The sequence below is a fragment of the Rhinoderma darwinii genome, chromosome 1 (assembly GCF_050947455.1).
Source record: "Rhinoderma darwinii isolate aRhiDar2 chromosome 1, aRhiDar2.hap1, whole genome shotgun sequence".
NCBI lineage: Eukaryota > Metazoa > Chordata > Amphibia > Anura > Rhinodermatidae > Rhinoderma > Rhinoderma darwinii.
The window spans coordinates 32,621,259-32,647,642 of record NC_134687.1 but is presented as its reverse complement, the minus strand read 5'-3'; the positions used below and the strand labels follow the sequence as shown (position 1 = coordinate 32,647,642).

Sequence of the window (26,384 nt, the reverse complement as noted above, 5' to 3'; positions counted from 1 at the left end):
ATTTTCCATATATATATATATATATATATATATATATATATATATATATATATATATATATATATATATATATATAAAACAAAATTACAAATATGGAATAGGAAACACAATGCGACCGTGGCATCTAAGTTAGAAAAAAGGGGACGGCCCTCTCTGTAAGCCCATCACCACCCCCACAACGCGATAGCGATTTGCTAATGGTTGTCATGGCAGCCTGGGAGCCTACTGAAGACTCCCAGGTCTGCCATTTTTGTGCTCCTAAAATCCCTACCTGCCTTTTCTGCACCCGTTCCTATGCTTTCGTGCATAGTTGAGTTGCTCGGCCTTGTTTCCACGTTGAAGGTATGGCTTTTTTGGACACAATTCTTCCATGAAGTCCACTTCTGGTCAAACTCCTCCGAACAGTAGTGTAGTATGTGTGTACCTGGGTCGCACTGGTTAATGCCAGTTCTGAGCTGATGGCACTGCTGGACATCTTCCGATTTGAAAGGGAAGTAAGCATGATGTGTCTTTCATCTGCTGCACTAAGTTTCCTTGGACGACGACTGCGTCCTCAACATTGTCCCTTTCCCTGTGCTTCTTTCCCTGTGACATGAAACTGTCTTCCACAACCTCAACGTTTGTAGCAGAGTTTGGCTGTTCCTCACCCGGTTTTAACCGCTTCCCGACCACCCACTGTAAACTCACGTCGGCGCTTTCTGGGCTCTGTGCAACGCCGGCATGAATTTGCGGTGGGTGTTAACAGCGCGATCGAGTGTCTCAGATTAGCGCTGACACCCGGATTGCGCTGTTAACACCGGCCTTTGGTCCCGGAGACATGATCGGGACCTGATTAGTACAGGTCCCGATCATGTGATCGCAGGGAAAGTTTGTTGTAGCAACAAACTTGAAAGTTTGTTGCTACAACAAACTTTCCTGGGGACCGGTGCTGCCATTGGTTGTTATGGCAAAACCGGAGGCCATACAACGGCTTCCAGGTCCGCCATGCACGGAAGCCTAAGAGGACCAGCCGGAGGCAGCTTTTTCCAATTTCAGCTTGCAAAGAATTTTATTTTCAGTTTCCCAGTACAATAAATGGTACCTTAAATGGAGTCGATAGAGAGTACAACTCCTCCCGCAAATAATAAGCTCTCACACCACTCTACTGCCTGAAAAAGAAAAAACACACTATGGCTCTTGGTAAGCAGGGAGGGAAAAACTAACATGAAAAAGCAAAAAATCGATCAGTGCTGAAAGGGTTAATTAATTTCTACTGAAAAAATATTTATGACCACGTGGGGTATTGCCGTACTCGAAATCGCAGTACAAATGTTGGGGTGCAAAAATGTTGATATTCATTTTCACGGCCTAATTCTAATAAATTCTCCTTAAGTGGTGTAGTTTCCCAAATGGGGTCAGTTTTGGGGTTTTTCCACTGTTTTGGTACCTCAGGTGCTTCATGAATGCGACATAACACCCGAAAACTATTCCAGCTAAATTTGAGCTCCAAAAGCCAAACAGTGCTCCTTCCTATCTGAGCTCTGCCGTGGGTCCAAACAGCAGTTTTCACAGTCTAATTCCACTAAATTCAGCAAAAAAACCTGTGGGATCAAAATGCTAACTTTACCCCTAGAAAAATATCCTTGAGGGGTGTATTTTCCAAAATGGGGTCACTTTTGGGGGGTTTCCACTGTTTTGGTCCCTCCAGGGCATTGAAAATGCTACATGGCACTGAAAACCAATCCAGAAAAATCTGCGCTCCAAAATCTACAGAGGACACTGTGGCACTATCTACAGAGGGCACTGTGGCACTATCTACAGAGGGCACTGTAGCACTATCTAAGGGACTGCCCAATCTTGACATTCTTGTGCCTGCCTAACGCTGCCAACTGAGCCGCCGGACTGCATTTAGCGACACCTAAACTGGATTGTTAAAATACACGTGGAGTATCTCGCAAATTTCCGGTAAGTATAAACGGAATGGTATTATTATAGTAATATAGTATTGTTATAGTAATGTAATTTAGTATTATAGTAATGTAGTATTGTTATAGTAATGTAATTTTGTATTATAGTAATGTAGTGTTGTTATAGTAATGTAATCTAGTATAAGGTTATGTTCACATGAGTCAAAACGTCTCAAAATATGGAGCTGTTTTCAAGGGAAAACAGCTCCTGATTTTCAGAAGTTTTATAATCAGTGTTCAGTGACATGACGATGGGATTACAGAGCTCGCCCCATTTCGAACCCTTTTGCTTAACCTTCCCTTCATACTGTCCACCCCCTTTCTTGCTTCCAGGCCTTTTTCCCTCCTCCCATGTCACTCTCCCATCCCCAGTGAGACATACGAGACAGTGGGTTGGAAAATTTCGGCCACAGCAGCAATTTTATTAACAAATTTACATGAACATAAAACATAACTTTATAAATAACATTACTAGGAAAGGGGAAGTCCTTGGAGCTCCAAAACTTTGGCGCCTAACTGCCCCCTGTATAGCTACTTACCCCCAGCCGTCTCCCTACAGGCTCAGAGGCACCTTTCTGCTCCGCAGTTGGCTTGCCAAGTATGTAAAACCACTCCCCGGGACACCACCCAGCAGGGGTCCAAAATACGCCCATCTCCATGAGCAATTATGTATTTGTTACGGACCATACCTCTGATGAATCCCCCACTCCAAATTACCACCAACTCCAAGGACCCCCCAATCCGCCAACAAAGCCACCGTGACTCCGCTCCTACCAGTCACCACCAGCCGACTCCTGTAAAAGAAAAAACACCACATCGCTAAACAAAACATAACACATGTCCTTAAGGGAGTGCGGGCGGGACAAGGTCTAAACTGTTTTCCTGGGGCGTGAATGGCGCGAACCTGTCCCTCACCCTTCCTATATGCCCTCGGTTAACCTCGCCCCCTTCTCCTCCACCTTCCTCCCCCTCAAAACTTTGGCGCCTAACTGCCCTCTGTATAGCTACTTACCCCCAGCCGTCTCCCTACAGGCTCAGAGGCACCTTTCTGCTCCCCAGTTGGCTTGCCAAGTATGTAAAACCACTCCCCGGGACACCACCCAGCAGGAGTCCAAAATACGCCCATCTCCATGAGCAATTATGTAATTGTTAGGGACTATACCTCTGATGAATCCCCCACTCCAAATTACCACCAACTCCAAGGACCCCCCAATCCGCCACACGAGCATACTTAGACCACCTTTAAGTATGCAAGCCCCCACCATCCATCATTGCGCGCTCGATTCCTTCCTGAATCCGCAAAGCCCAAAGGTCAATGCCCACCGCATTCAGATGCACTCCATCACCTAGCCAATACTTCCCTTGGCCATCCTCGAAATCGTAGTGCCGCACAAAAAAACCACCGTTTTTCACCACAAAGCTGGAAACCGCCCGATTAACTTTCACCCGGGCCTTGTTTACGCGCTCTACCGAACGCGCATTTCGCCATACACTCCTCGGCACAATTTCCGACCAAATCACCTTCACCTTCGGAAAACAGGACCAAAGCCGGAGAAGGTCATACTTAACATCCCGAATTAGTTCTCTAAACGGACGAGTACCTAAGTCGTTCCCCCCCACATGAAGGACCAACAAATCAGGAACCCGATCCAACTGCGCATACCGATGGAAATACGGCAAGACTCGACTCCACACCATGCCGCGCGTGCCCAGCCACCGACGACCTTTGGAACCCCAGTTGCCGCCCATCTGGCCGCACATCAGCCCTTAACGCCCCCCAGTGCACATATGAGTGCCCAAGAATCCACACCAGTGCAGGTGAACCATCTGAAATAGAAGAATAACAACGATGACACCAACCGAAAACCGCATGCTGAGACGAGAAAAACAAATCACATAAAGTGGAGACGCACGTAGGACTTATACCTCCCAGAATCCCAACGACCTATGCGCTTCACCACATCAGGCCCCAAACCCCATGACGCAGCCTCCGTGGCTGCCCCAATACGAAAGGAGTGTGGTGAATAAATACCCTTATCCAAACCCAACACCTCCAAACATCTACGGAAGACAGCTGTAAACTGGCATCTTGACAAGAAGGCACCATCCTTATGACATAACAGCGGCCCCCCACTACACCCTCGTAGCGCGGCGTATTGCTCGTAGCATCTTACCGGGCACATCCCCGCCCTCGCCACAGCCCCCAGAACCACCCGTTTACCTTTTCCACTTTGATCCGATTTTGACCGCCTTACCCAGAATTCCACTCTCTCCCCCCCTCCTGTTACATCTTCCGCTTGCAAACCAGCCGCTCTCTTCTTGCTAGGGGAAATTAACTCACCCACTTTTAAAGCTCCAAAAAACGCCCATGAAAAGGCCAACTGAAACAATGCTACCTCATAGCCCGAGAAACACACCCTCCCCAATACTTCACCTAACTGCTCTAAAAGCGCGAAAGAAACCGGGCGACGGCCGTCCGGCCGCCCCACCCCCTTTTTTCAAAACCCCTTCAACGCCTGGACAATCAAGAAATCCTTAGTCACGTCCCCCAACCCCCTTAGTTTAAAACCAAAGGCCAAAGCTGACACGAAACGATTCACTTTAGACACCGACCAGCCTTCCACTGATACCCATCCCAAAAACCCCAGCAAAGCTACCACCTCTTCCTCCACCGACCCGACTTCGGGCGAACCTGTTAACCACGACACCCAGTCCCTCCACGCCGCGTCGTACGCCAACCATGTACCAGGCACTAGAGAGGACTTGATCAAACCTCCTGCTGCTCGCAAACCACGTCCCAAAGCCATCCCGGGAACGCGACCCCTTCCAGATCCGCCTCCGGTGCCAACAGACGAAACCGCTCCCACTGTAGGCGAGAGAGAGAATCTGCGATGTCATTCTGTACCCCCGGAACGTGAACCGCAACAATCCACGCATTGAGTGACAAACAACGCAACACCAGACGCCGTAACAACCTCACCACCTGGGGGTAAGAAGCCGTTACATTATTGATTGCCAACACCACCCCCATATTATCACAGTGGAACCGCACCTTGCTATTACGAAAACGCTCCGCCCAAATCTCCACCGCCACCACAATCCGGAAGAGTTCCAGAAGTACAAGATTACGAACCAGTCCCAAAGACACCCATTCCTCCGGCCACTGCCCCACGCACCACTGCCCTTTACAATAAATACCGAAACCCACACTGCAGCATCCGTAAACAATTCCCATTGCACATTATCCACCACCGGCAATATCAGTAACGATTTCCCATTATACAAATTCAAAAACTCACTCCATACTGCCAAGTCATCCCGATGCTCCCGTGTCAACCGCACAAAATGGTGTGGGGCTCTAACCCCCGCCGTTGCTGACGCCAGCCTCCTGCAAAAAACTCTGCCCATGGGCATTATCCGACAAGCAAAATTAAGTTTTCCTAACAACGACTGCAAATCCCGCAGCTGAATCTTATGAAGCCGACCCGTCCTGCTCACTTCCAATCGCAGCGCATCCAGCTTGTCCCTAGGAAGTCGACACTCCATCGCCACCGAATCCAGGGTCATGCCAAGAAAAACTATACAAGTACTGGGACCAACAATCTTCTCCGGGGATAACGGAACCCCAAACCGCTGAGCCACCCACTGTATTGCCCCCAGCAAATTAGCGCACACCTCCGAACCCGCTGGGCCCACACACAGGAAGTCATCTAGATAATGTATGACCGACTCTAACCCTGCCACTTCACGGATTACCCACTCTAGGAATGAACTGAACGCCTCGAAGTACACGCAAGACACCGAACAACCCATCGGGAGACACCGATCCATATAATAAGCCCCCTCCCAGTAACACCCTAACAGCCGCTGGCTGTCCGTATGAACCGGGAGAAGCCGGAAAGCCGATTCCACATCGGTCTTTGCCATAAGGGCCCCCGCCCCGTACCGTCGCACCCACTCAACTGCTGCGTCAAACGACGTATATACCACCGAGCATAGCTCAGGAGCAATGCCATCATTTACAGACAACCCCCGCGGATGCGACAAATGATGGATAAGCCGGAATTTATTTGGCTCCTTTTTTGGAACAACCCCTAACGGTGACACAACCATGTCCTGAACGGGCTGAAACGGGAACGGCCCCGCCATGCGCCCTAACCCCACCTCTTTACGCAACTTGTCTGACACTACCTCCGGATACTCCATTGCCGACTTTAAATTCCGTAGGGAAAGGGGGACCGCATGAACCGGGGAAGGGATCACAAAACCAAACTGAAAACCACGCAACAATAACTCGCCTTTCTCCCTATCCGGGAACCTATTTAGGTACGGCTCCATCTCTTCCCACCTCACCGGAGTCAGCCCCATGACCCCCACCACTTCCCCCTTTTCCTTTTCCTTTTTTGAAACACTTGGCGGACCCGTGCGAAGTCCCAGCGCAAGAGGAGCAAGAGTGCTTAAACTTACATCCCGCCCCAAACTTGCATTGACCGTCGTTAAACTGCCAGCACAAGCCCGCCCTTCCTCCTGTCCCTCCCCCCGATTGTCCTGAGGGGCCGGCAACCCCAGCCCCCCCCCCCCTTGAAAGGACTGCCCGAACTTAGCCGGGGCCATTACGTTTAACCAAAGCCCAATGTCTTTATTATCCCATCTAATGTTGGGACGAACCGCTTTTCTCTGACGAAACTGTTCGTCATACCGCAGCCAAGTCTGACCCCCATACGACCGATGCGCCTCACCTATCGCATCCATGTACCCGAAAAGGGCGGAACAATTTTCCGGCGCCTTTTCCCCTATAACACTGGCCAGAATGGCAAACGCCTGTAACCAATTCACAAACGTCTGCGGGATTAAACGATATCGACGCTTCTCCTCCTCCTCCTTTTTACTTTCCAACCTTTTACCCTTGTCTAAATTAAATTTTTCCAGAGGCAGAAGCGAGAAGATTTCTACGTACTCATCCCTCCAAATTTTTTCTTTCACTTCGGTCTTCAAATGTGACCCCAACAACCCCTCAAAACAAATGTACACTTCGCCTTTAGCTTTATCAGCTAACCTCACCCTATCCACATCCTTATCCTTACAGTCCTCGGGGGTTGCACCGATTCGCCGCCCCCCCCCCGCTGTCGGGACCCACGCCGCAACCGGGGATGCAGCAGGCAACCTACCCCCCTCACAACGCGCTAGCAACGCCTTTACACAGACAAGCAATTCCTGAACATCTCCCCCCCTCTAACAGTAGACAACAACCCAGTTTTTTCAACATTCCTAACTGCCTCCCCTTGGGAACCCTCCCCAATCCCTGGGGATCTAAATATCGCTGGAAATGTATGTAATGGTGATATTGACTCACCAGACTGCATGGGCGCTGATTTCCCATCAGCCGGGGCGACGGGACCTCCACGACGACCTTCCTCCATCGGCACACCTCCATTTTCACCCGCCTCCGGACATCTGGGGCCTGAAGCTGCGCCGCAGGCTATGCAGCCGTATGCACCGTCCTGGACCTCATAAGTATCGCATGACGTCAGGGGCAGTTCCGGCCTCCGCTCTCCCTCCACCGCTGCCCCCTCCCTCCGTCTCTGCAGCACCACCGATTGTGGCCTGCGTGACCGTCCGGGGACATCATCCTGCTGACAGGCGGGCCGCCCGACTGGTGCATCGCCAGATCGGCCCGCCGCAAATCCACGTGGTGCTGACCTGGAGACGGGAGGCTGTCCCTCTGACCTGGGACCCTGCCCTCCACTCTCCGGAGGGCCCGACCGGCGACCGGGATTCCTCCCGGACCGGGACCTCCGCCCCCTAGCGGTGGAAGCGGAAACCCGGCCCGGAGCGTCCCTCGAGGGGCTCCCAAGCCTGCGTCGAGCCCTAGGCAAATCGTCCGGGCTAAGGCGCTCTGGCGGCCGCACCCGCCGCGACCGCCGGAGGGGGGATGTCATCACCTCTGGCGCTGCCTGCGTCCCGGCCGCACTTGTACCCGCTGCCTCCTCCAGCCCTGCCGACAACTCCGGCACCGATGCCGCCGGACCCGTCCTCCCGAGCTCCTCCTCAAGCCAGGCCATGCCCCGTTTCGCCACAGCCTGCCGCACTTGCTCCATCAGGGCCTGCATCACGCCTCAGGTCAGTACAAGGTCTAAACTGTTTTCCTGGGGCGTGAATGGCGCGAACCTGTCCCTCACCCTTCCTATATGCCCTCTGTTAACCTCGCCCCCTTCTCCTCCACCTTCCTCCCCCTCCTCCATTTGAACTTTTCACCTCATTCCTTCTCCCCTGCAACCCTGGTCATGTCTGCCTCCCCCAATCACTTCTTGATGTGTCCGGCTGTTTCTTCACATACTTTAGTTTACAAAACAGTTAAAAAAATCAATGCATATTCATGATTTATGTACATGACAACTATCACAATCCATCGGTATGTGGACCCAATGGGCCGTACCGCCGTAGCGGGATACAAGCAGGCCAAACTGTACCAAGTCAATGTCTATATAGTCCAAGCACAAGGGTACCTGTGGCAGCTCAGACATTAGTAACGGCTAGGCTCAGATGGGACCTTGGCAGCAGACGCCAGGCGTGGTGTAACACAGGAGGCGTGACCGATGGCACAACATGACTATAAAAAAAAAAAGAAAAATTACATTTCAAAAACTTCTGGGAAGGTTTTCTACAAGATTTTAGAGTGTGTCTATGGGAATTTTTTCTCATTCATCCAGAAAAGCATTTGTGAGATCAGACACTGATGATGGATGAGAGAATGGATGGTGAGGAGTGTTCCCGTTCCTGCTACCTGTATACTGTATCCTGTGCTGCCTTGTTCCTGTACCTTAGAGAGTTGGAGTCATGTTGTGCCACCGATCACATCTGCTGGTGTCTGCTGCCAAGGTCCCATCCGAGCCTAACCATCGCTACTGTCTGAACTACCACAGGTACCCTTACTCGGACTATAGACTTTACTTGGTACACTGTGTGGCCAGCTGCTATACCGCTACGGCGGTACGGCCCGGTGAGTCCACATACCCACAGATCATGACAGTACGCTCAGGCCATGGACCCCGCTGACGACGTCACAAGTGATGTGGGCGGATATGCTAGACCTCCGGTCTCGACAGGACCAACTCTTACAGGCGTTGAACATTATTGCACATCGGCTGGATACGCAAGCTGCAGTTCCCCCGGTACCTGCTCCTATTGCCTCTGCTGTTCCTCACTACACCTCCTGGCAGTGCTGACCCCCAATTTTCTCTGCCATTATCTCATCGCTATGATGGAGATGCGAGGACCTGCAGGGGATTTCTGAACCAGTGCCAGATCCACTTCAGCCTGTAGGCCAGAGCGTTTTCTACTGACGGCGCAGGGGTCACTTTCATCGTCTCTCTTCTTTGTTGAGGTCAGGGCTCTGTGTGGGCCAGCACGCACACATGTTTAGCATTGTCTAATCACCCTGGACTATAAGAAGGGCCCTGCCCCTTCACGCATTGCCTGAGCGTTGTTGTTTACCCGTGTTAGTCTTGCAAATGGTCCCTTATTGTTTTCCATTTCCCAGTGTTCCCGTTCCTGCTACCTGTATCCTGTGCTGCCTTGTTCCTGTACCTTAGAGAGTTGGAGTCGTGTTGTGCCGCCGATAACGTCTGCTGTGTTACACCACGCCTGGTGTTTGCTGCCAAGGTCCCATCCGAGCCTAACCATCGCTACTGTCTGAACTACCACAGGTACCCTTACTCGGACTATAGACTTTACTTGGTACACTGTGTGGCCAGCTGCTATCCCGCTACAGCAGTACGGCCCGGTGAGTCCACATACCCACAGATTGTGACAGTACGCTCAGGCCATGGACCCCGCTGACGACGTCACAAGTGATGCGGGCGGATATATGCTAGACCTCCGGTCTCGACAGGACCAACTCCTACAGGCGTTGAACATTATTGCACATTGGCTGGATACGCAAGCTGCAGTTCCCCCGGCACCTGCTCCTATTGCCTCTGCTGTTCCTCCTATTACACCTCCTGGCAGTGCTGACCCCCAATTTTCTCTGTCACTATCTCATCACTATGATGGAGATGCGAGGACCTGCAGGGGATTTCTGAACCAGTGCCAGATCCACTTCAGCCTGTAGGCCAAAACGTTTTCTACTGACGGCGCAGGGGTCGCTTTCATAATCTCTCTCCTTACTGGCAAAGCCCTAGCATGGGCAAATCCCATCTGGGAGCCTCAGGGACCAGAGACCCGTGACTTCCAGGGGTTCCTACGGACATTTCGCAAAGTATTTGAGGAGCCTGGATGGTTTTAGTCAGCAGCTGCCTCCCTGCTGAACCTTCGCCAGGGAGACACTTCCGTGGGCGAGTACGCCATTCACTTCCGCACCCTGGTGGGAGAGCTGTTATGCAACAATGAGGCCTTGGTGGCTATATTCTGACAGGGACTGTCGTCCGAGCTAAAGGATGAACTTGCCGCTCGTGATCTGCCATCTACCCTGGATGACGTCATCTTGCTTGCCACCCGGGTTGACATGAGGCTCTGTGAACGATCTCAAGAGGTTCGTCGGGAGAGAGGACTCCCTAGGCTGGCCCCCACTTTCCAGCAATCCCTGTTGCCCTGGCCAGTTGGCCCACCTGAGGAGCCTATGCAGGTGGACCAGCTTAAGTTATCCGTCCAGGAGAAACAACCCAGATGCACTTCGGGACTTTGTCTGTATTGCGGCCTCGGTGGCCATGCTGTGTGTCTGTGCCCTCAAAAGCCAAAGAAACTCGAATGCCTAGGATTGGTTGGGGAGACAACCCTAGGCGATGCAGCGCTGGATAAAAAACTCTCCTCAAAACTGTCTATCCCCGTGACCATAGAGTCCGGCAGGAAGACCCACCGGGTCTCTGCCTATCTGGACTCTGGATCCGCAGCCAATTTTATCCAGAGGGACCTAGTGGATCTCCTCCAGTTGCCCACAGTTCCCCTGGAGACGTCTTTGGCTGTTGCCTCAGTGAACCGTCTGCCTCTGCCCGATCTAGTCGTATCTAAGACCAAACCGCTGAGGTTCCAAGTTGGAGCTGGTCACTCAGAACAAATTTCTTTCCTCGTCTTGCCCAGGGCCGTCAACGCTGTGCTGCTGGGTCTGCCTTGGCTTCGACTACATGCCCCAGTCCTGGACTGGAATTCTGGGGAGGTTCTCCAGTGGGGTCCCAAGTGTCTTAACCACTGTCTGGGACAGATCCACCTGGCCCAACCTCCTCTGCCTTGGTCGTTGGCAGGATTACCCCCTCACTATTCACAGTTTGCAGATGTCTTCAGCAAGAAGGAGGCTTAGACGCTGCCCCCACTTCCGGCGTCTGACTTGGCCCACTGGTTCCTGTTGCGTCCCCTCCTCGTGGACGGGTATACCCTCTCTCCTTGCCGGAGACCCAGTCTATGTCCGCTTATATCCAAGAGAATTTGGAGAGGGTTTTATACAAAAGTCCTCCCCGGTCGGGGCCGGGTTCTTCTTTGTCAAAAAGAAAGAGGGATCTCTTCGACCTTGCATCGAATATCAGGGTCTCAATCAGATCACGGTCAAGAACAGATATCCATTGCCACTAATCTCTGAACTGTTTGACTGCATACGAGAAGCCAAGATTTTTTCCAAGCTAGACCTACGGGGGGCTTACAACTTAATCCAGATTCACCAGTGTGACGAATGGAAAACAGCATTCAACACCCGAGATGGGCACTATGAATACCTGGTAATGCCCTTCGGCCTGTGTAACACTCCTGCGGTCTTCCAAGTGTTGGTCAATGACATCTTCTGAGAGCTCCTCTATGTCTGTGTCATGGTCTACGTCGATGACATCTTGATCTTTTCTCCTGACCCGACGACTCATCAGAGACACGTCCGTCAAGTTCTGCTGCGATTAAGGGAGAATCGCTTATATGCCAAGCTGGAGAAGTGCGTGTTTTAGAGAAATTCTCTACCCTTCCTGGGCTACATCATCTTGGATCAAGGCCTCAAGATGGATCCTGAGAAGGTAAAGTCCGTCCTGGAATGGCCACACCCTCAAGGCTTAAGGTCCATACAGCTCTTTCTGGGATTCGCCAACTTCTACCGGAAGTTCAACCCAAACTTCTCTTCACTGACTGCACCCATCTCTACCCTCACCAAAAAGGGCATGAACGCCAACGTGTGGACTCCAGAGGTAGAATCTGCGTTTAATAGACTGAAGAGTGCCTTCACGTCAGCCTCAACCCTCCATCATCCTAATGTGTCGCGAAAGTTTTCATTGGAGGTGGACGCCTCCTCCGTTGTGCAGGTGCACTTCTGTTCCAGAGAGGTCCCAAAGGCAAGGCAGTGGTATGTGGCTATTATTCTAAACTTTTCTCTTCCGCAGAGAGCAACTACTCGATTGGGGATCTGGAGCTACTGGCCATCAAGTTGGCTCTGGAGGAGTGGAGACATCTACTGGAGGGTGCAGCACACTCTATTCTGATATTTGCCGACCACAAGAACCTCACCTATCTCCAGTCGGCCCAATGGCTGAATCCCCGTCAAGCCAGGTGGTTTCTGTTCTTTGCCTGGTTCCAGTTTGAGCTCCACTATTGTCCTGCCGACAAAAATGTGAGTGCCGATGCCTTGTCCAGGTCGTTCGAGACTGGGGACGCCATGGAGTCTCCACAAAGCATCATTAATCTGTCCTGCATTGTCTCTGTCAACCCCCTGCAAGTTAGAGACATCCCTCCAGGGCAGACTTTTTTTTACGCCTGGCGGACAGAAGAATAATTCTTCGCTGGGGACACCGTTCCAAACAGGCAGGTCACGCGGGTGCCCGTAAAAGCCAAAACTTGATTGCCCGTCAATGTTGATGGCCCTTGCTGCCCAAAGACACCATGGACTTTGCCTAGTCCTGCACGGTGTGCACGGTTAACGAGGTTGCGCACTCCAATCCTGCAGGCCTGTTCCAACCGATGCCGGGGCCCAATGCTCCCTGGCAGCATATAGCAATGGACTTTGTCACAGATCTGCCTCCCTCTGCTGAATGCAGTACGGTCTGGGTGGTGGTGGACCAATTAAAAATAATCACTCACTTTGTTCTGCCGACTGGCCTAACTTCTGCTTCTCGACTGGCCAACCTCTTCATCCAACACATCTTCCGCCTGCATGGTTTACCTCTGCATATATCGTGTCTGATTGGGGGGTTCAGTTTACCTCAAAGTTCTGGAGAGCCCTCTGTAAACTCCTTGATGTGAGGTTGGACTTTTCCTCAGCCTACCATCCCCAGTCCAATGATCAAGTCCAGAGGTTCAATCAAATCATGGAGAACTATCTACGACACTTCATCTCCAGGAAGCATGAGGACTGGGGGCAGCTTATTCCTTGGGCCGAGTTCTCCCTTAACAACCACACAAGCGAGTCCACTGCTGCCACACCGTTCTTCATTGTTTATGGCCAACACCCACAAATTCCTCTCCCGGTGTCAGCTGCGTCCCAGGTGACTGCAGCTGACTCTGCATTCAAGGACTTCCTGCAGATCTGGCAGCAAACCTAATCCTCTATTCTGCTGGCGGTCGACCTCATAAAAATAAATGCAGACACAAGGAGAAGAGAGCCTCCTCAGTTTCTTCCGGCTACCAATGTCTGGCTGTCCTCTAGGAATATCCGACGGAGGGTGTCATCATACAAGTTTGCGCCCAGGTTCCTCGGACTCGAGATCCTACAGCAGATCAACCCTGTCTCCTACAAGTTTCGGCTGCCTCCCACCCTCAAGATCCCCAACTCCTTTCATGTCTCCCTCCTGAAGCCTGTGGTCCAGAACCGCTACACCAAGATACCTTATCTTGCAGTTGCCCCCAGCATTTTATTAGATTCATTCGAGGTTAAGGAGATCTTGGACACCAAAAAAGTGGGAGGAAAACTTTTTATTTGGTGGATTGGAAGGGGTTTGGTCCACAAGAGAGGTCCTGGGAGCCAGAGGAGAACCTCAATGCTCCTACCCTCGTGAAGAAGTTTCTCTCCCACTCTGGCCCCAAGAAGAGGGGGCGTAAGAGGGGGGCTACTGTAACATCCAGGGCCGCAGACTCCTCTCATCCTGCCGACGCCTTCCCTCTCAAAGATGCCAGCACATACGGCGGTCCTGGCCTGCAGTGACCACTAGGGTGCGTGTGCAAGCTCAGTCCCAGCCTTAAAGGGCCAGCGCGAACACATGTTTAGAATTGTCTAATCAACCTGGACTATAAGAAGGGCCCTGCCCCTTCACTCATTGCCTGAGCGTTGTTGTCTTTACCTGTGTTAGTCTTGCAAATGGTCCCTTAGTGTTTTCCAGTTCCCAGTGTTCCCGTTCCTGCTACCTATATCCTGTATCCCGTGCTACCTTGTTCCTGTAACTTAGAGAGGCGGAGTCGTGTTGTGCCAACGATCACGTCTGCTGTGTTATACCACGCCTGGTGTCTGCTGCCAAGGTCCCATCCGAGCCTCACCATCGCTACTGTCTGAACTACCACAGGTACCCTTACTCGGACTATAAACTTTATTTGGTACACTGTGTGGCCAACTGCTATCCCGCTATGGCGGTACGGCCCAGTGGGTCCACATACCCACAGATCGTGACAGTAACAAAGGGCATTCATGACAAGAGGAAGGTCAGGGAATATTGCTGATGCTCTGTAGGTAAGAATCTGAGATGAGGACCTTCCCTGAGTTGTTGTTACAAGGAAAATGCAGTGAGTTTTATGTAATTGACTTCTGCACACCAGTAAGTGCATTCATTGCTACTTTCCCTGTAATACACAATTCCCAAGTGACCCAAGTTTTCATAATACATATGAGTCAGCAGAGTCTGGACATGTGCGCAGTATGAGACTGTTTATTTATTTACAAGCTGGCCATTATTACATCACCCTCCGTGAATCAGTCCATTGTCACCGAGCCTTCATGTCCATCCATAACAAACAGCGGATTCGATTTAATTTCCTCCCCTCATCCACTTATGTTATGCCGAGTTTACACAGAGAAATATTGTCTCCAATTAAATGAACACCTATAATCAAAGTATGTGTTCCCCTTTATCTATCTGCTGACATGGAGAAATATCAGAATATAGGATTTGTCGGGTTCAATGAGGTGTGACACCCATCCTCCAGTTGCTAGAAAAAAGGAATTGTGACACTTTATAGAGTAGAGTAGAGTGCCCCCGTGCCTTAAAGAGATTTCCCACTCTTGTACAGCATTTTTTCTTTCTTCTAAATAGGTTAAAATATCTGTGCCGATTCATTTCTTAATATATCTTTATTGAGTGCAGTGGACTGTTTTTCTGATATAGAGCTTCAAATCCTCTGTATAAGCATGGTTAGGATAACATTAACCTGTGCAAGGTATTATGGGATATCAATGAATCTACATATATCATCATATCTAAGTACCTAGCGAATAACCTGTAAGTCTGACCGCATGGGGTTCCATTTGCTCTTGTCATATCAATATCTTACTGTACTCCTATGCCCTCAATTCTGAACAGGTTCAGATCCTTTCAACATTCATGTACATCAAGGAGATAGATAGAAAGAAAAGTTAAGGACAATCCTTTGGGTTCTTTTTTCATAATGCAGAGAATTATAGTACATAGAAGACATGCAAAGAAAGACATCTTTGCTTTTATGGAATTCAATGGACTAACATAAGAAAAATCTAGCAGAAGCTTTATGCTGCTATGGACTGCGTACAGTTATGATTACACCGGATGTTGACGCCAAATTTTTGGTTTTACGTAGAAAAGAGGGCTTTGTGATTTTGTCCACACCATTACATTTGGTTAGTTCAGTTGGACCTGCCATTCTACATGTTACCACTAGATGGCAAAATACAGTCTAAATCAACTGGATAGACCAGTGATAGGTCAAAATCATCTGGACTTTGGTGCGTTTAGAAACCTGAGGTTTTTTTTTTAAACGCGGAAACCATGCCAAAAAACGGACGAAAATGCCTCCCATTGATTTCAATGGAAGGCGGAGGCGTTTTTTTCTCGCAAGCGGAAAAACCGTCTCGCGGGAAAAAGAAGCGACATGCCCTATCTTCGGGCGTTTACGTCTGTGACCTCCCATCGACATCAATGGGAGGCAGAGAAAGCGTATTCCGCCGCGTTTTTTGCCCGCGGCGCTCAATGGCCGCGGGCGAAAACGCAGCAAAAAAACTCAGTGTGAACATAGCCTTAAATTGAATCTCCCCCTTTTATCATCACATTGTGTTTAGGTAAACAATTCTGTGCTCATTAATTTCTTAACCCCTTAGTGACCACTAATACGCCTTTTCACGTCGGTCACTAATGGGCTTTAGGCTAGGCTGACGCCTTTTCACGTCAGCCTAGTCTAAGTCCTGCACGGGTCTCCCGTGCAGGCTGGAGCCGGGGATCTGCTGTCTGATGACAGCTGAGCTCCTGCTCCAACGCCGGCGATCGAAGTTTACAGTAAAGTACAGTAAAAAAATAAATAAAACCATTTTTTTCCATAAAAAGTGGTTTTATTTAGTAAAAGTGTAAAAAAAAAAAAAGTACACATATGTGGTATCGCCGCGACCGTAATGACTCCATTAATAAAGTTAATATGTAATTTAAACCGCAAAGTGAACACCGTAAAAAAAAAACGCAAAAAACCATGGCGAAATTGCATTTTTTTTCCATTGCCCCCCAAAAAAGTCATAATAAAAATGAATCAATAAGTCCCATGCACCCCAAAACAGTACCAATCAAAACTACGTCTTGTCCCGCAGAAAACAAGCCCAATAATCACTACATTGATGGAAAAATAAAAAAATTACGGCTCTTGGAAAGCGACGATGCAAAAGCAAATAATTTTAGTTCAAAAGTGTTTTTATTGTGCAAAAGTCGTAAAACATAAAAAAAACCTCCACATATGTGGTATCGCCGTAATCGTACCGACCCATAGAATAAAGGTAACATGTTATTTACGTCGCACAGTGAACGGCGTCAATTTAAAAACGCATAGAACAATGGCAGAATTTCAGTTTTTTTTTTATAATCCCCCCCAAAAGGGTTAATAAAAGTTAATATAAAAATTATATGTACCCAAAAATGGTGCTATTAAAAAGCTCAACTAATCCCGCAAAAAACAAGTCCTCATACAGCTATGTAGACGAAAAAATAAAAACGTTATAGCTCTTTGAATGCGACTATAGAAAAACGAATAAAATAGCTTGGTCATTAAGGCCTAAAATGGGCTGGTCACTAAGGGGTTAATACATCTTTATATCAGGCTAAGCTATGTTTTTCCTGAAACAGAGCTCCAAATCTCCATCATAGACATTAATTTAAAAGATAAACAGCATCTTATCTGTAGTCACCACTAGAGGGAGCTTACTGTATACGGTCATTTAATTGAGTTAAATGTATACCAGTATCCAGTAAGCTCCCTGTAGTGGTAGATGCAGGCAGTCAGGATTTTTTTTTTTTTAAAATGCATGTCTATTCAAAGGATTTGGAGCTCTGTATCAGACAAAAAACAAAAACAAAGCTCTTACCACCAGAGATAAATTAAGAAATCAGCCAAATGTTTTTTGTTTTTTTTTAACATATTTAGATTAAAAATATTGTGCCTTTTGGCTAATAGGGGAGATTAAAGAATACACTGGACTCCTAGGTATTAGTCTGGTGTATTCATGGTAAGAGCTCTCTCCCTGGCCCTCCCTGCAGTGATTGACAGGCTGCCGTTCATGCAGCTACACAGCAGCCAGCCATCAATCATTATGAGGATGGCGGGGGGGAGCGCTCGCCTCATGAATACACTGGACTTATAACTGCATCTGGTGTGAAATTCCGCCATCACTATTGAACAAAAATAAATGATATGACATTGATTTAGTGTGGGACCAGGTATCTTGGGTTGACTAAAGGAAAGTATTTGGGGGGGGGGGGGGGTCATCATCCAGTAATACAGAAGTGGTGCATATCTATGTAGACGGCTTCATTGTATCTGCAGACCTTATCAACTGATATGTTAGTTGTTAACGATCCCGAAATATAACCACAGCAGCAAGTGATGTGGTCCATGGGTGGCTTCAGAGGAGTTGGTCTTCTGCTGGACTTTTTGTGACCAGTTTTCCTGTCAGAGCCTGGGTCCACTGAGGGATCTACTACTCCTGCATTGGCATACATACGGGCAGCCTGGCATTGTCAGACATAAGTTATAAGTAACACTGCCATTCATGGTTAGTTAGAAACCATCACAATGACGAGGTCCACACCAGACGGTACAGAAGTTCTGCACTGCTCCAAAACTCATTTTTGACTGAACCGTGCAGATGATGCAGATCTGAGGTAAAGCCCAAGCCTCACGTCTTACACTTGTTCAGGGAGACTTTTTAAAACAGGTCCGGTAACGGTCGGAGATATCAGTAATGGCTTTCCTTTCGGTCATACGTGGGTCTCGCTCTTCTGCTACGAGTAGAATTCTTAGATCTTTCTTCTTGGCGACTAGGACAGTAATCTCCCTGCATTGAAGTCCATGGTGATTCCATGACTGAGTGGGTCAATGAGGTAAATAATTTATTATTAATGAAAAGTGTATTGGCAGATGACACCGACAGATCAAATGTCTCCATTTTTGACCCAGTTGTTGATCAAACATGGACATTAGAAATTGGTTAGCTCACACTTTCCCCTAAGGTTTTGTACACATCACATTTTTGGCCTAAGTGTGACGTGTCCGGTGGGAAAAGCGCCCGACATGTACATTAAACATAAGCTGTAACAGATACATAACAGCAGAATCCGTCACCCACAGGCTATTATAGATACATTTAACGGATACCATTATAGCTTATGGGTGACGAATGCCGCTCCTAGGGCTCTTGCACACGACAAGTGTCACTTGGGACTTTTTTTCACAGCATCCGAGTGACACCTGGTTGTTTTCTCGAACCCTTTCACTTCAGTGGGTGAATCTCTGATCCGTGGAAAGATAGAACATGCCCAATCTTTCCACGGATCACGGGTGGGACACCCGGTCATGTACAAGAGTCCTTAGGCATCCATTTAACACATCGGTCAGCCATAGGCTATAATGGCATTTTTTAAAGCATACTTTATGAAAAGCTCATAATGTATCCTTTTAACGGATTCCATACAGTAGCATCTGTAAACCAAAGGCTACCATGTTAAAAAAAAAAAAAAAAATTTAAATTAGACTTTTTTTCACTTGACTCTGGGGGAAGAAATAGCATTGCTAAATATTTTGTGATTCCAAAAAAAACCATTTTTTCTGCAGTATATAGATGTATACCGGCCAGACAGGGTGAAAGGACACTCTTTTGGCCTCTCTCTGACAATGGATGCAGTTAACACGTACGTCGGGAAGTTTTTCGACGTACATGTTAAACTAAAAAAAAAAAAAAAAAAAAAAAAAAAGGGTGTGATCAGGAACAGTTCCTGCTCTGCCAATTTATAATTTCCATTTCCTTGCCCATGCCCCTCCCCCCCCCAGAAACAAAAAGTAGGAAACAGATTGAGTATGACTGCAAGATCAGACTACACAGAATTTGTTTGTAGTCTGTCGCCCTGGATACACATAGGTTTGCGTAGCAGTTGTAGACACAAAATGGTAAGAAATGTTTAATCAAGACCTATTGAAAAGTTGCCTGATTTTATCTACATTGGGACAATATTTGGTTGCAATGGTGGATGTAGCTTTTACAATAGAGTGCCCATATATTATATGCTACAATAAAAGGCAAACAAAATAGACAACATAAAAGCCGATAATACTTCAGTAGATGACATCATGTGGATTCACATAAGCAGAACCATCATAAAGGAGGACAAATGAAAAAAGTATTTGCCCCTTCCATCATCTCCGGCGTTGCTCATTTCCACTTGCAATTATTAATTGAAAGCAATCATCTTCTATCCTTATGAATCGAGGGAGATATAAAAAGTCAGTAGGATCAGCACTCCAAGCATCGTGTAGTGCTGCTTGTGGGAAGGATATTTCAATCCCTTAGAAAATATACAAAACCATGGCCCTCATAAAAGTAATACAAATAAAATTTAGAAGGCAATGGCAATATTTCTTCCCACATTGGACGTCTCGGTCCTCCAAGACCTTGGTCGCCAATATTGCATAAACCGTACAGTGAGAACGCCGGCTTCTGCCGTGGCTATAAACGGAAGTTCACTTAAGAGGAATATACACTATTCAGCCATAACATTAAAACCACTGACAGGTGAAGTGAATAACAATGAATATGACAAGGGGTAGGATATATTAGGCAGCAAGTGAACAGTCAGTTCTAGAAGTTGATGAGTTGGAAGAAGGACAAATGGGAAAGTTTAAAGATCTGAGCCACTGTGACCAGGGCCAAACTGTGTGATCTTGTGGGGTGTTCCTGGCATGCAGTTGTTAGTACCTACCAAAAAGCGGTCCAAGGAAGGACAAACGGTAAACCAGTGATCATGGGCGCCCAACCCTTACCGATACCCGTGGGGAGTGAAGGCTAACCATCTGGTCCGATCCCACAAATGAGTTACTATAGAACAAATTGATGAAAGAATTACTGCTGGCTGTCATAGAAAGGTGTCAAAACATGCAGAGCATTGCAACTTGCTGCAGTTGGGGCTGCGTAGCCACAGACAGGTCAGTATCCATGCTGACCCCTGTCCACCACTGAAAGTGCCTACAATGGGCACGAGAGCATCAGAACTGGACCATGGAGCAATGGAAGAAGGTGGCCTGGTCTGATGAAACACGTTTTCTTTTACATCATGTGGACGGCCGGTGCATGTGCGTTGCTTACCTTGGGAAGGATGGGAGCAGGATGCACTATGGGGAGAAGACAACCCGGCGGCGGCACTATGACGCTCTGGGCAACGTTCTGCTGGGAAACTTTGGGTCTTGGCATTCATCTGGATGTTAGGATGACACTGACCACCTACCTAAACATTGCTGCAGACCAAATACAACCCTACATGGGAACTGTATTCCATTAAAGGGGTTTTCCAATACTTTATTTTTTTTTTTAAATCAATGCAATGTTCCTCTATTAATATATTAGTGCACTCTGTCTAGCTTTTTCTTGATAATAAATGGTTTTAGTAACATTACTCCCTATTGTTTACCTTGAGAGGTTTGTTTTGCTCAGTAAGTTCATTCCTCTTCTCTTCCTGTGTTTCTCCTCCCTGCATGCACTGCTCTAGTCCCAGCATGCAATGTGCATGCAGCAGTGCACTTGCTCCGCCTACTACACCCAGCTCTACTAACTTCTGCAATCTCAGTCTTCATTTTGGTGCTCTCATTCTATTACTGCTAGCACAAGCTGAAATCACTGGATATCTGCGTTTTTAAACAACACTGACTCTATATGATGATACGTAAAGTTTGGTCTTTATAATTAGAAGTTTTCTAAATGTATATTAACTGTTTATACAGTCTTAGTTTTAAATACTGTAATATATATATATATATATATATATATAAAATAAAAAAAATTGAATTCTAACATGTGAATTGGGATAAAAGGAGCAATACCTGTGGATCGCCGCTGCATCCTGTGTCGGAGATTCACAGTGAGCAAGAAAAAACTAAAGGGAAGCAGCGCTCCTAACTAGCCATCGATGAAAAATAATTCCCCTTCATGTAACTCTGCTACCTGTCAACTGAAAAGTCATCCACCACAGGGAAAAATGTTAGTCCATCATGTCTGATTCCCAGGTGTTTCTTTGCGGTACTCCTCTGTGTGGAAACATTTTTCACTCTGGCAGCTGATTTTTCCATTGACAGGTAGCAGAGTTAAACAACAGGAAAACAAATTCCCCATCATGTAACTCTGCTACCTGTGAACTGAAAAGTCATCGGCTGTTTGAAGGGGGTGCACCGCTCGTATAAGCGCTGCTTCCCCTTACTTCATCACACTGTGAATCGCTAACTAGTTCGTATAGAAGCGAAGTATTGCCTAATTATTTTTTTTGGGCTTCCAGTTCAGTTCTGAAGTGGCTTTGAGGGGCCTATATATTAGACACCCCTATGAAACACGACATTTTAGAAACTAGACCCCTCAAAGTATTCACAACAGCATTTAGAAAGTTTATGCACAAAATGTTTTACCAGAGAAACGCAACTCAATACTTATTGTCCAGATTCTGCAGTAGAAATATCCCACATGTGGCCCTCGGGCGGTAATGGACTGAAGCACCGGCCTCAGAAGCAAAGGCCTCAGAAGCAAAGGAGCACCTAGTGGATTTTGAGGCCGCCTTTTTATTAGGCACCATGTCCGGTTTGAATAGGTCTTGTGGTACCAAAATAGTGGAAACCCCCAAAAGGTGATCCCATTTTGGAAACTAGACCACTTGAGGAATACATTGTAGTTTTCTTGGGGTGCATGCAGCTTTTTGATCAGTTTTTATTCTATTTTTAAGTGGCGTGGTGACTAAAAAACAGCAATTCTATTGTTTTTTAATTCTATTTTTGTTACAGCGTTCACCGTGCGCTATAAATGACATATTCACTTTATTCTATGGGGCGATACGATTAGGGCTCATTTACACGAGCGTATTATACGTTTTTGTAACGCGCGTCGCAGGGACCTATGTTACTCTATGGGGCCGTGCAGACAGGTACGTGATTTTCACGCAGCGTATGTCCGCTGCGTGAAACGCACGACGTCATATATTTGTGCGCTGTTCGCGCATCACGCACCCATTGAAGTCAATGGGTGTGTGAAAACCACGCATGTCGCACGGAAGCAATTCCGTGGGACGCGCGTGATTCACGCAACAGCACTGTAAAGGATGAATGAAAACAGAAAAGCACCACGTTCTTTTCTGTTTACAAACATCCAAACGGAGTGTCATAATGATGGCGGCAGCGCGAAAACCAGGCAGCCGCGCATCATAAAGGGCTGACACACGGAGCTGTTAAGTGCTTTTTGCGCACGCAAAACGCCGCGCTTTTTGCTTGCACAAAACGCACACGCTCGTGTAAACTCGGCCTTACGGTGACACCAGATGTTTATAGTTTTTTTATGTCTTATGGCGTTTGCACAATAAAATACGTTTTGTAAAAAATCATTCACTTTTTGTTACCTTATTCTAAGAGCCAGAACTTTATAATTTTTCCATCAATAAAGCCGTGCGAGGACTTATTTTTTGCGTAACGAACTGTAGTTTCGATCAGGACCATTTTTCGGTAAATGCAACTTTTTGATCTATTTTTAATACATTTTTTGGGAGGTGAAGTGACCAAACAATTGTGATTTTGGTACGGTATATTATTATTTTCTTTTACGGCGTTCACCGCGCGGGATAAATAACGAAATAATTTTGTAGTTCAGGCCGTTACGGACGCGGCGATACCAATTATGTATCGTTTATTTATATATTTTTATTAATAAAAAAGGACTGATAAGGGAAAAAAAGGGGGATTTTTTTAACTTTTAATTTCTTATTTTTACACATCTTTTTTAACTTTTTTTTTTAACTTTATTACTTTGTCCCACTAGGGGACTTGAGGGCAGGAGGCCCTGATCGCTATTCTAATACACTGCACTACATCCGTAGTGCAGTGTATTAGAACTGTCAGCTATTCACTGACAGCAAGCATAGTGGGTCCTGACTTTGTCAGGACCCACTAGGCTTCCGTCGATGGCATAGCCGGACGCCTTTGTTTGGTGTCCGGTTGCCATAGTAACCATCGCCGGCCGCTATCGTGTAGCAGGCCGGCGATGGTAACTTAACCCCTAAAAACCCGCGATCTCTATAGAACGCGGCTTTTAAGGGGTTAGACAGCGGGGACACAGCGATCGGTCCCCGCTGTAGGAGCTGCGGCAGCTGCTGTACGAGACAGCAGCTGTCACAGCTCCTGCACCTGTCGGGAAGACGGCCGAAACGGCCGTTATTCCTGCAACTTCGTATACACACCGCTACACACCTTCAACCTTGCGCATGCGCAGTGTAATATACACGGCCGCTGAAGACGCAGCCACATAATTTCACAGAGCATGCGCGGTGGAGTGTGTTCACCACGCATGCTCTAATTCAATAAAGAAGCACGTGGTACGGTTACGTCATTTTTGACGTAACCGTACAGTGTGAAAGCCGGAAACCGGAAGCAAGGCAGAAGACCAAATGGACGGGTCTGCACAGGAAGTGCAGATTTTGCATTGCTAAGGGGACGGCGACGGAGGAGGATATACGACGCTACAGCCATCTGATGAAACGTAAGTACATTGGAAAGTTATATCTTTTTCATTGTTTTATTTAAATAAATGTAATTTTTTAGTTCCGGAATACCCCTTTAAGCTTCATGCACACGATCGTGTTTGGCCCGTCATACACAGACCTTATTTTGGTCACATTACCCGGACCGACAACACTTCAGGGAGCCAGAGTTCCTGGCATCATAGTTATCTATGATGCTGGCAATCCCTGCGGGACTCTACCTTCCCGTACTGAAAACATGATTACAGTACAGGAGAGGATTACCGCGGGGAGGCAGACTTCCTATGCTGCTAGGAACTCTGGTTCCATGAACAGTGTTCAGTCTGGGAAACTCAGCCGACATATGCCAAACACAGTTGTGTGAATGAGGCCTGATGGCAGTGGCCTCTTTCAGTAGGATAAAGCGCCTTGCCACACTGCAAAAACGTTCAGGAATGGTTTGAAGAACATGACAAAGCGTTCAATGTCTTTACTTGGATTGATATACGGAAAATTTGAAAGCCGATCGAGTATCTGTGGGATGAGCAGGAAAGTCGGATCCTCACAACATACAGAACCTAATGGATCTGCTGGTAAGGTCTTGGAGCCAGATACCACAGCAACCTTCAGAGAACTTGTGGAGTCCATGCCTCAAAGGATCATAAAATGTTTTGGCGACCTCAGATAGTTACTAAAGTGGTACATCAGGACTAGGCGGGCTTTATGCCCAACATGTCCACAGCGGTTAACCACAGGAGACTGTTTTTAAGTCTTCAGATGACACAATCGGTTGCCGGTGCTAAGGCAGTGGCGTCGCTTGACGCGGCTAGGACCTGAAGTGAATGGAAGTATCTCTGGGCCATCCTGAAAGGTCTTGGCTTTGGAGACACTTTTATTAAATGGGTTCAGCTTCTGTATGATTCTCCCAAGGCTAAACTTAAAGAGGCCCCGTCTCCTACATAAGGAGATGGGCGCTATAATGTAAGTGACAGCAGTGCTTTTTTTTATTTAGAAACACAATTCTACAACGTTATTAGCTTTATGCTAGTTTCTTAATGCCCAACTGGGCGTGTTTTTACTTTAGACCAAGTGGGCGTTGTACAGAGGAGTGTATGACGCTGACCAATCAGTGACCAATCAGCTTCATGCACTTCTCTCCATTCATGTAATCAGCGCATAGTGACCCTGCCTTATTCACTATGTGATGTCTTATACTGACATATTAACGTTACTGAAATGTTTCCAGCCAGGACGGGATGTCTATTCACAATCCCGACACTTCGCTAACATTTCTGTGGTACGTACAGCAGAGCAAAGCATAATCTCCCTGTAACCGGTCATTTACAGCGTGATCTCGCGAGATTACGCTTACTCTGCTCTAAGTACCACAGAAAGGTTAGCGAAGTGTCGGGATTGTGCATAGACATGCCGTCCTTGCTGGAAGGAATGTCTATTCACTGTCTAAACACTTCAGTAACGTTAATGTGTCAGTATAAGACAGCACATAGCAAACAACGCAGTGTCCCTATGCGCTGACTAAATGAATGGAGGGAAGTGCATGATGCTGATTGGTCAGCGTCATACACTCCTCTGTACAACGCCCACTTGGTCAAAAGAATAAACACGCCCAGTTGGGCATTAAGAAACTAATTAGCATAAATCTAAAATCGCTAATAACGTAGTAAAAATAGCATTACTGTCACCTACATTACAGCGCCGATCTCCTTATGTAGGAGACAGGGCACTTATAATGTGGTGACAATCTCTTTAAGGCTAAAGGGTTGATATGCAATTCCTTTGCGGTAGAAGGGAGAACCAAGGATACGATTGGAGACGTTACAGCAACCCAAAGAGGATGGGGATTGGCAGTGCCGAATCCACGGATGTACTTCCTATCAGCACAGGTCAATTAGGGGATGGGGGACGGATAGCACCAACGACACAACTGGCAGATTAACTAGCTATATTATGGGGGAACAATTTCTTCTGCAGGCCCTTGAAGCTGGTCGCCATGGAGAGCAGGGACGATCCATACCCACTCTGCTACTTATACATAAAATCTGGGCTAAGCTGATAGGGTTTAAATATTCTCCTATCTGGCATAATTTGCATTTTAAGGTGTTTGACAAACTAGAAGGTTTTGATGGGTGGAGGGACAGAGGGGTCATTACTCGTACGCAGCTAGCGAACGCTAATATATTCAGGACATTTGAAGACCTACAATTAGAATTTGTCTTACCCCAATCTGCTTTCTATCAGTATCTTCACCTGCGACATGCATGGGACTTAC

At 47.4% G+C, this 26,384-nt stretch overlaps 1 protein-coding gene across 1 annotated transcript in view; it reads right to left on the bottom strand.

Moving 5' to 3' along the window:
• FAM193A (family with sequence similarity 193 member A) overlaps nt 1-21,214 on the bottom strand; it is a 135,926-nt gene extending 114,712 nt beyond the window's left edge. The window contains exon 1 of the mRNA XM_075857209.1: nt 21,020-21,214. Within this exon, the coding sequence (XP_075713324.1) occupies nt 21,020-21,106 (87 nt within the window). The 5' untranslated portion in view covers nt 21,107-21,214. The remainder of the gene's footprint in view (nt 1-21,019) is intronic.
• Between the last annotated feature and the right edge of the window lie 5,170 nt (nt 21,215-26,384).